We start from the raw sequence: 11,135 nt of genomic DNA on the forward strand, positions 1-11,135 counted from the left end.
GTGACACTTTATCATCTGGGAGCCGCATTTCGGTAAAACTAACAACGTCAAGACTATATATTCTTCAAAATACTCGATGATCTTGTCGATTGGTTTATTTTTCATCAATTGACATTTTAGAAAAAAAATGAACGTTAAAAAGGAATGTCAATGACAACCATTTTTCTCTATTGTTATCGTCAGTATGGAGACTAGAATGGATTATGCTGACTCGCAAAATTGAATAACGATGTTGATGGTCTGTCGCAACAAAACGATTTATTGGGATTAAACGATGAGTCATCGCGACTGGAATATAAACGCTACTGCCAAGGTTAGAATACACATGCGCATAACCATTTCAAGTACTTGCAGAGACAATTACCTGTACCAAAAACCACATGGAAAATCATTTTTCTAGAGTCTATGACTGTAGCAAAAGCCTAGGCGAAAGGCGCGTTATTAGAAAAAATCGACGCAGGAGGGCGCTGGTCTCCAGACTTGAAATTGCCTGAAATGCATGCCTTGGTGGTTCAGTTCACACCGTTAGTGTTTGACAGATTTATATCCGTAATACAGCGTTGTTAATCAGTTATTGTGACCACCAGTCAAATTGTACGAGTAACGTAACTGACAAGTAACTTCCTTTTATACTTGCCGGTTTGAGAACGAAAGTTGACACTGACGTTTGTTTTATCCGCATTGGCAACTTCCTGGTACGTTTTTTTTTCAGTTATTTTCACAAAACACGGCAGATAATTCTAAATTACTGTATTTCTTTCATTTTATTTAAGGATTCTACTTATTTTTTAAGACAAATTTCCCAGAGCTATCTTGGCTACTACAGTTTTAGAATCATGGAAGCGAGGTTCTATGATAAGATTGGATGGTTGTCATGGCAGAATTCATTGAAATGTTGCTCAGGTGATTATCCGTTGTAATTTGCACTGTCAACAATGGACATCGATCAGTGATCTTCTTGTAGATATGATTTATTGCAAAACACGACATTGGTAAAATCAACGGGTTTTCTGAGATTTCGCTCTCAACGTGAATGGCTGGGGACTTTTTGGGACATAAGCAAACCACAGACTTTAATAGCTTATTGAATAGGGAACAGTCTGACTTTCACGGCTTTACGGATTGATCCCAGTCGTTTAAAGAGAGCAGCCTGAGCGTGAATTGTTCATTATTTACCTTTTGTTCACTTTTCGAAACCATGTACAAAATCATATCTCAGACTTCTAACTTAGCAAAGCGAAAGCCGTGGCTGGCTGTTCATGCAGACAAATGAACAACGCTGTCTCTTCTCTCCGTGCAGTGCAGTGACCTTCATGATGATGTCAGACATTTCAAAACACGCAGAAAACAATATGGCGGCCGAGTTACTGAAACGAGACCAGCGACAAGCGGCAAGCCCGAGACAAAATATCTCGACATCTTCCAACTTCTACACCTCCGGAGATGGCCGTCTGTTCTGTGAAAATCTTGGTGTAAAGCACGTGCAGTACGAGTTGTCGAGGAAGACGGAATATGCAAGCCCGTTTTATTTGTACAGTCGAGCCCAGATCGAGGACAATGTGAGACAGTACAAAACTGCACTCGAGAAACATGGAGTGAACCATTTGTTAGGTTTGTCTTTCTATCATTTTTTAACGATTGCAAATGACGTAAGCCTCACTAATTATAAGCTTCATGCCTACAATAACACATTTTCCAGTAAGAACTTAAGCGAAGTCATGTCTTTTAGGTATGACCTCAGATAACCTCGGCGTGACCTTACGCTGTCACAGCTCATTGTTAAGCATAACGCCTCGTATTTTAAGTAGTTTCTCAGGCAAGGTTATTAAATTCTGAAATTAATAAAACGTCAATGACAAAATTATTGCATTAATCGCCATTTTGCTGATGGACATAACACAATTGTCTGCAGTAAAATGCACGAAATTGCAAAAATGGTTGACGAAAGAGCCCTTCAATCAAATTCTGCAGACTAGCAGATTACTCATGGCACAATGGGTGGGATATTGGGGTCATCTCGGGGTCACTGTCACTAAAGCAACACTTACCTGGCGGACGTGACCCTTGATGATAGTATTTGAAATAAATGACCCTCCATCATAAGGCTGCACTCACAGCTAGCGATTCACTGGCAAACTAGGAGTAAATAGTCTAAGAAATAAAATGTAAATGTCATAAATATGAAATATTATGAAATATTAAATATCAATTTTACCAAGAAAGCCGATTGGGTATTGCATTAGGGTTGAGCTTCTTTTCTGCCCAGCAAAGCTTTGTGTAAAATCACTGAACGTGTGTGAATTATACTTGACGTCATAGTCTGCGGTGCGTTCTGTATAGTACACCTGAAGGGCGAGTCGTAGAGGGGCCGTTGACTACGATATCAAATATAATTTACACACGTTCATTAATTTTGTCAAGTATTGTTGAGCAGAAACAAGCTTTACCCTGATGTGATACCAAAACGGTTGTATTGATAATACATATATTTCATAAATTGTGATTTTAGTAAAATGTTCCTTAGATTATTTACTTCTAGTTTACCCGTGACGATGTGTCAACAAACTCCTTGGGGGCTTGGAGTGGAAGGTGATCGATTAAAATGCAGGCGACTATACTTATCTTGAAAACTGAATTGTAAGACGGTTTATATTTTTATACAGCTCAGAAGGGAATCACGTTATTTTCAAAACTGTCTACTCACATAAAAAGCCTGAAAGTTAAAGGATAAAGTTTCGATAGATCAAATTTATTCTGAATATAATTGGCATGGAGTAATAATGGTTGGGCCAAACATTTTCAGAATTTAATTTCAGGATCTACGATTCGTGAACGTGCGAAATAATCTGAAGAACAGGAAATAAAAATAGTGCAATCAACAAACATGTTTATAAGGTATCATACAATATAGTTTCTACAATAAACCCTACCATCAATTCAAAGTAAATTTTTCATTATTTACCATGAAAGGCAGACATAGACTCTTGAAATAAAGGCCTGTATACAACTTCCTACGAAAGATTTAGCATTTTAATTTGTCAAAATTGAGGTAGTCAGCGCCTCAAAATGAAAGACTTAAAGTTTTGCTCAATTTATTTTCTCCAGCAAACTTTTAACAATTCTCTTTCCAAAGCAAGAGTGAAAATTGGGGCCACGATGCAAATTTTAGAAACTAATGACCTAATCTTTACGGATATTTAAAATTCAAAATAGTCGTAATACCTGTGTTATCTGTAGGGAGAAATTCCAGATATTCACCAAACTAAGCCTGTAAAAACTTTATTTACTCCATACGTTTCGAAACGTGTTCCCGATAGGTGCATTCTACCTTGAATGAAGGAAGGAATTTTTAACACGTTGTAGTACTTTCTAGTACATAATGTTGCCTAATTCTTTTTACCTGTCTTCCAGGTTTTACAGTTCAAGCTAACAACAATCTAGAAATACTGCGACTCCTTCAAAAACTCGGATGTTCGGCGGTTTGTTCCAGTGGCAATGAGATGCGGATTGCAATGATGGCAGGATTCAATCCCAGTTTGATGGTATTCAACGGGAATGGAAAATTGCAATCTGAATTGGAATTCGCTGTCAAGTGTAACTCCATGATCAATGTGGATTCACTCTTCGATCTCCAGCACATCATCAAAGCTTGTAAAATGTTTCAGAAAAACGCAAGGGTGTTAATGAGACTTCATCCTGACCTGCAGTCGGTATGTTAATTTTAATGACTTGTTTTTGTTTACTCCAGTGCAGCAGATCTGAAAAGAAAGCCTGCAAGAGTATTTAAATGCCATATTGTCACAACATCTTCCTATAAAAAGATTATGTCAGGATATAAGGAATCACTCAGCATGCCTTTCAAGAACTCCATATTCATTTTGCGTCTTTAGCCTTCTTAAACATTGAGTGCCTGCTGGTGATCTGTGTGGCGCCTTATTTGCAAATGTACTATTGAAAGTTGGCTTTGACCGAACAGGTATATAAAGTTTCCCGAGTAAAGAGCAATAATGATGTTCCGGCCTGGTAGAATGAAAGGGAAATGCTATGATAAGGAAATACAGATGACAAGGCATCATTATTGTCGTCGTCGTCATCATCATCATCATCATCATCATCATCATCATCATCATCATCAAAACTATCATCATCTCTGTAAAATCATTGCAATCATAATCGTATTGATCGTATTATATTTCCACACGATATGTATATTTTCTGTGTTATCTTAGATTGTGTATATTATGTGTAATTATGCAAGAATAGTTTATGTACAGAACATGCACTTTCCGGGCTTTAATATGCAATTTTCAAAATATACAGAATAATAATATTTATTTCTTTAAAGCGCACTACACATACGTCTCAGTGCGCTTTACACATTTACAATTGATAAAATACCAGCAAAGCATGACAAACTAAAATGTAAACACAATCAAATTAGGCAAAAACATAAATGGTTAAAAATGATGAAAATTTCTGCGGAGTAAAAACAGTCAAAATACAAAAAAATATTATTAAAATATACAGAGTAAGTAGCAGAAAATGTTAAAATAAATCAAGCATCAGTGGTTACGGTAAAATGGTGACCTTCCAAAACATTAGTAATAGTGCTTTACAAAAAGGTGAGTCTTTAAAACGCGCTTAAAACAGTCAACGGAACTGGCATTACGAATATCAGGAGGCAATGAGTTCCATAGAGAAGGTGAGCAGACAGAGAAAGCTCTCTTCCCATATGCCTTGTTGAACATTCCACGCGGTGGCACTAAACGTAACGAATCACTCGATCTGAGATCTCAGGTAGGAGTGTATATCTCGATCAGATCCATGAGATAAAGTGGAGCAACACGATGAACTATTTTAAAGGTCGTCAACAAGATTTTGAATTTAATTCTAGCTTCTACGGGCAGCCAGTGTAGATCAATGAAAACAGGTGTGATATTATCAGAATGAAGCAGACAGATATATTTGTTAAAGTGAAGTATATTTTGTTTTTCAGGACTCTCTTCAAGACAATGCAGATGTTGAATCCACCAAGTTTGGCATGCACCAGAACGACTTTGATTCCGCCCTGCAGATAGTCAAAGATGAACCATTGATAGAACTTGTGGGTTTACATTGTCATCTTGAAGCCAGCATTGAAAATGTCGATCTCTTTAGAGTGAGTATGGTAACCTCATATTTCCTTCAGTCTTGATTCATAGGAAAATGAAAACTCATATTCAGATATTTTCTGCTTCTACTTTGAAGATTCGCCATAATTATCTATCTGATTGACAAAGTATAAATTAATTTGCTAATTATTGTCGTATTATAATATGCTGGAGCAAGTTTATATGAAAAATTATATACTAGTATATTGATGGCGTAAATAGTGCGATCTGAATGGTCGAGACTTGAAAATAACCGTGCTTTTCAATTTCAATTTTAATTTAATATTAAGGTATAATAGCATTAAACCAACTTAGCAAGGAATATACCACTCGACTTTGACCAGGTCAAAAAAGCTCCCGGAGTCTAAATTAAAAAGAATGGTTGGTAAGCTTGAAATAAAATTAGTATTTACATTTATAAAAATTAGAAAAGTGAGCAAAAGGAGTGCACATATGTTTTAGGCTTGTAAGAAACTAGTGTTATTCCGTCGCTTGGTGTTTTCTTTTAAATAGAGCACATTTTTAAAATCGACTCCTTTTCCTTCGAGATTTCCCTAAAATTCAACTTTTACGGATTCAATGATAAAGCTTTTTTGTTTCATATATATCTTCATTAATTCAAGAGACTACATTATACACACACTTTGCAATTTTCCTTTCACTGTAGATTAATGCAACACTATCCAGCTCACACATCTTGGTGGATTGTATCATCTTATGATCTTGTAAGGCAGCCTATAAACATCTCATATTTTGGGTCGAAGAAACCAACAGTTAAGAGTTCATTTCTTTGGACATAATCTTTGAGATTTGAAAACCCCTATAAGGGCAACTATATACTAATATCACAATTATCAACACCCTCATTTTATCTTCAGGTTTTCTGTCAACTTCTATCATGAGTTCAGTAACTCATGGTTACTTACATTAGTGGTATAGCCCAAACACTCGTTCAACTGAATTGTTGCCTATTCAGAGTGTCTCTTCATTTGTGAGCCACATCATTTGTGTGCCCTTGACCTTTGTGTAAGTGATACAAAGATGTCAGTATACAGTTATGATTTATTCACTAAAAAGGCAGGCCAAGTCATTATCATCAACAACCATACAATTTCAATGAAATCATCCAATTCCAATTAAATAGCTTCACCGTTATATATATGTTTTCATTGTTAGGGCATCTCTTGAACACATCATGGATTGGATTGATAAAGTTCGGGACATGGGATTTGATATTCATTATCTCAACATGGGTGAGGGACTCGGGTTAAACTACAGAAGACACATAGAAGTGAGTATATCTAAATAATTTTGGCAGAGACTATCGCAGGGAGGGACCCTAAGAATGAGAAAAGATGTTTGCGTTTGCAATGTGAATGAACAAACAGCGACTTCGAGCTCAACAGAAAGTCAATCACAAACTTTAACACGATTGAAACTAGTTTTTCAAAAATTGTACTATTTTGTTTAATATTAACCAATATTTTGCTTTCCACCTTCAAAAGTCTGATTCAAAATTTGAATGTTGTGCAAATGTTCCGTGTAAAAACAAATGCATTACACTATCTGATTCAATATGGATCTAAACTTATGACTAATGTTAACATTTTCATCAATATATGTGAACTTGTGTATATTTTCTTGGTCATGAACATATTAGCACTAATTTCAACTTGTTGTTTGCTGCAACCAAAATTACGTTTTTCTATAAATTTGCAGAGTAGTCAGTCAGTCAGGGACACGTCAAATATGTCCTGACTATATCTGACATTTTATTAAGACCTACACTGACGAAAAGTCAGGGACATTCAAAAAAGGCCCTGACTCAAACGTCATCGAATAAGGAATATTTTTGTATCATTTCATAGTATCATTTACACGAAAAATGAAACGGTTTCCAAGAAATGAGTTCGATACCTTTAAGTCATATGCATTAGTTGATGTGTTTTAGTATTGTTCGATGAAAACAATATTGCCATTTTACACCATTCAGTCATTTTGTAAAATGGAAGCTGTCAACATTTTGATTTCAATAGAATTTTCATATAATTAGTCACAACAAAATTCCGATCACATTAAAGGTAAAAGAGTTAACTTTTCGGGCGAAGAAATGTGACAATATTTATATGTATTATTCCATTTCTTTTTACAGGTTGAAGATAGCCAACTGAAGCCAAAGGATTTTGTGAGTTCAATAGCAGACATAGTTAAAGCTAAAGATATCTGTCTCATCCTGGAACCAGGCATGTCAATTATTGGTAACACTGGAATACTGGTCACCAAGGTCGTCGGAGTCAAAACAAATGAAAATAAAAAGTAAGGGGAAAATGGAGTTGCCAAACTTCGTGTACAGGTTCTCTAGTTTTATAATGGAAACAATAATTTTTTCATATAACACGATTGGAACCAATTTGGTTTTGATTGTTCAAATTTATCAAAAGTGTTAAGTGGGCTATAGCTAAACGTTACCATGATACAAATTACCCATAAAAACAAGTGAGTTGCAAACAAAAAGAAAAAGAAAATTGGATGAGGTAAAATTTGCAGCTTAAACCATGATTACTACAATATCCTATTCTCCCAAATTAGTTCCAATCGTGTTCTTTGGAAAAATGGTTGTTTCCATCATAAAACTGGAGAACCTGCACACACAGTTTTCAGTTCAAAACGATTTGTGTAATGCTTATTAGCATTAGAAAGCATGAACAAGGTTTATAAAATAGTCAGTTTCAAGATTTACCAATTTGTGACGTCGTTGATTTTTAAATAATTTATGAACCATTTCGACACAATTATAACTTTCGTGATGTGTCATATTTTGTTAACACCATCATTCATCTATCGACCTTCATGTGTGTGCATTGATTTTTTTCTATCAACAAGCTTGAAATGAAAAAACCTAAAACATTGTTGTTTTTTTTTCAGTTTTATAGTCATAGACGGGTCGATGACCGAAGTAATCAGACCCACTCTGTATGGAGCCTACCATTACATCCAACTGATCGAACCAACTCAGGTAATACTCCCATAAACGCAATTTATTAAAACTGTACGAAAAGTCAAATTTGTTTGGTGGGCACAGTTGACGAAGTACCACCTTTTTTACCATATTTGTCAGTATTACCCAGGCAAACATGGTGAAAACGTGGTCCTCTGTCGTATTTGCCGAGGTGGGTAAAGAATATGGCAAACTTGACTTTTCGCACAGCATTTCCTCTGCAAAATACTATCATTTTACATTCCTCGAAATTTAAGTTTTCATTGACAATAAGAACAGCGGGAATAGTGTTCTGTATGTCACTTTCCTCAACATTTTAATTTTTATTTGCAATAGAAATACCAGGCAGAGAGTTCAGCCCAAGGCTGAGTATTATTTATTCACCCAAAAAGTGATGACTGTACTTTACCCATACCGTGAGAATTTCCGAACGTGCTTCAGTTTATAGACGGACCAGCTGGCCATGCCTTGACTTGTTAACCTGCGACCCACTTTACCTGTCAATCATTTCCTCTGCGTTAGGTTACAACATTAAAAATTTAAAATTTAAAATCATTCATTGCCTGATAAACAGTCTAAAGCATGACTAGATAATCATACAAAGCATGAATTCCAATGTAGCTTTCTACTAAACCAATGTTATTCTAATCCCCAGAATCCCATTCCATATTCATATCAATTATCTGATAATCTCCTGATACAATTCAGTACATTACAACTGCATGCATATCTGCTATAATAGATGCAAATTTGTTTATATCTTGAAGTAACAAAGTTCTTATACTCTCCTGACAGTGTAAGAAGGAAGGCAGGAAATTTGACGTGGTCGGACCAATCCGTGAGAGCAGTGACTTTCTTGCAGAAGGCCACTATTTACCGTACCCTCATGAAGGGTGTGGTCTTGCAATAAGGGATGTCGGTGCATATTGCAGTACGATGTCATCCAATTATAACATGAGGGTATGTACATACACTGCATTTGTATTAAAATTATGAGACACGTCACTGTTGATAATCTGGAAGGAATTAAAAGATTTTCATCTTATGAGAATAACATGCACACTAATCTCAAAGGGGATACCTATATGTGAGAGCAAATATTGGGGAAATCATGGAAATAAGATATTAGAAAAATTTACAATGATAATTTCCTTTCGAAAGTAAAACGATAATACAATGCTTTCTTACGGCGTGAAACACCTACTGGAATATAATATGTTATATGCAATACGATCTGATCTAATTCGGGATAATTCGGGATAGTGAACTGATGCTGATTTAATCTGCATATGTTAACTCATTTACTTTTCTCTTTTAGCAGTTCACTTGTTTTATGATTAATTTGTAATATTGCAGCTTTCAGCTATAAGGCATGCAACACCTTTGAGAAATTTGAAAAATACAAAGATCCAATTCTCCAAAATTAGTTCCAATCGTGTTACATATCACATGATTCAAATTATTTTGAAATACAAACGACTGACACTGTATCTATGTTGTAATATTTACAGCAAAAACCGGCTGAGGTACTTGTAGAAGGAAGCACATGGAGAATTATTCGTCATGCAGAAACATTTGATGATCTACTAAAGCCTTACCTTGGTCTGCCATCTCTCGGCGTTTACAAGGAATACATCGATACCACTGAAGTCCATCTGGGAACGATGCATCCTTGGTTGACATGGATGCACTAGAGAGGGCGCTGTTCATCTTGCCGGATGAAAGTTAAATGAAAGTGATTGATAGTGTTGTGACCGTGAACACATCCGCTACTTTTCGCAATGGCGCTATTTCTACATGTATGTGAATCCCGTCTGGTCTATTTGTACCAAATTTACTTTTTATAACAGCGAGTACTTCCGAGTACCCGGTAGTCGTTCCTGTGACAAGGACATTTTGACAGAAAAATGAAGAACCTTAAATATTCTATCTGCTAACCGTCGGAGATAAATTTACAAACAGCTTCTAGAATTATTTTGCAGCGAGTTTACTTTGAAGAATGAATCATTTGCATTCACAATTTTTTAATGATACACAAAACCTCTTTACTCAAGTATGTCATATCGTAGAGAACAAATAAACTGAACTTTTGCCAGCACGCTCCATTTTGGTTGGATAGATCATAGCCATAGCATTTGGATAGATCATAGCCATAGACATTTAAACTACCTTTAGTAAAGTTTAAGTATGTTCTGTGTACTTTGAAAGTACAGTACTTATAACTGTACCTGTATATTATGTACAGATGGCTATCGCTGAAATTCATGCTGGCGACATTTATGGAGTAGCATATTTTGTACTCTTGTTTGAGAAGATTGTGATCTCAATTAAATGTTCATTTTTAGCTCTCAATTGTACATCTCTGTTTTCACAGTTACTTCGTACAGTATGTGCTCTGATTCAGAGATTTAAAAACAAAATGTGACTGAAAACAAAAACATATATTGCAGTCTATCATATAATAAAAAGAACTTGAAAATAATTGAAAATATGAATACAATGTCAAAGTTTTGTGAATGACGTTTTTGATTTTCTAACTGTCTAGTAAATAAATGTCTTACGGACCAGGAAATATGTTATATTACAACATGAAACAACTAGCTGGAGTCTCTTCCACTTAAAAAAACGTAGTCTTGTACATCACACTGTTAGTTAAAAGTAACTATCCCTGAATTACCTACTGACAAGAAGTAAATGTGATAACTTGTGACAAGTATTAAATGGATTTGATGCAGCGATGTATTATCTCCAGATTCTGCTTGTTCCTAGTGCCAATGCACCATTTCGATACTTTAAAGTCGAAACTTGCAAAGGATGTCCATAGAAACTCATCGCCTTTGTTATCTCAAAAATTTTGCCATCCGCTGTAACACAGCGTATGGCAATGAATGGTTCATCTTTCAGATATCTGCAAGGATGGTTTGAAAGTTTCCAGGAGGGAATTAAAGTTGTAGAACCACGTGTCGAGGGCTATGATTAACGTAGGG

At 35.6% G+C, this 11,135-nt stretch overlaps 1 protein-coding gene across 1 annotated transcript; it reads left to right on the forward strand.

The window, feature by feature from the left end:
- Positions 1-586: 586 nt before the first annotated feature.
- Positions 587-10,453, forward strand: LOC139128130 (uncharacterized). Its single transcript, XM_070693967.1, has 9 exons — positions 587-695; positions 1,301-1,611; positions 3,412-3,710; positions 4,997-5,181; positions 6,351-6,441; positions 7,303-7,466; positions 8,076-8,166; positions 8,944-9,108; positions 9,660-10,453. Exons 2-9 carry the CDS (start codon positions 1,314-1,316, stop codon positions 9,840-9,842), a joined length of 1,476 nt encoding a protein of 491 aa, XP_070550068.1. The 5' UTR covers positions 587-695; positions 1,301-1,313; the 3' UTR covers positions 9,843-10,453.
- The last annotated feature ends 682 nt before the right edge of the window (positions 10,454-11,135 follow it).

Source organism: Ptychodera flava, unplaced genomic scaffold (genome assembly GCF_041260155.1).
Source record: "Ptychodera flava strain L36383 unplaced genomic scaffold, AS_Pfla_20210202 Scaffold_44__1_contigs__length_1314385_pilon, whole genome shotgun sequence".
Lineage (NCBI taxonomy): Eukaryota > Metazoa > Hemichordata > Enteropneusta > Ptychoderidae > Ptychodera > Ptychodera flava.

Bases quoted from the DNA above. Each gene is read 5' to 3' on its own strand.
- LOC139128130 (XM_070693967.1), top strand. From the start codon at position 1,314: ATGATGATGTCAGACATTTCAAAACACGCAGAAAACAATATGGCGGCC. The intron at 7,467-8,075 runs GTAAGGGGAAAA...TTTTTTTTTCAG, and splicing joins AAAACAAATGAAAATAAAAA to TTTTATAGTCATAGACGGGT. The intron at 9,109-9,659 runs GTATGTACATAC...TAATATTTACAG, and splicing joins CATCCAATTATAACATGAGG to CAAAAACCGGCTGAGGTACT.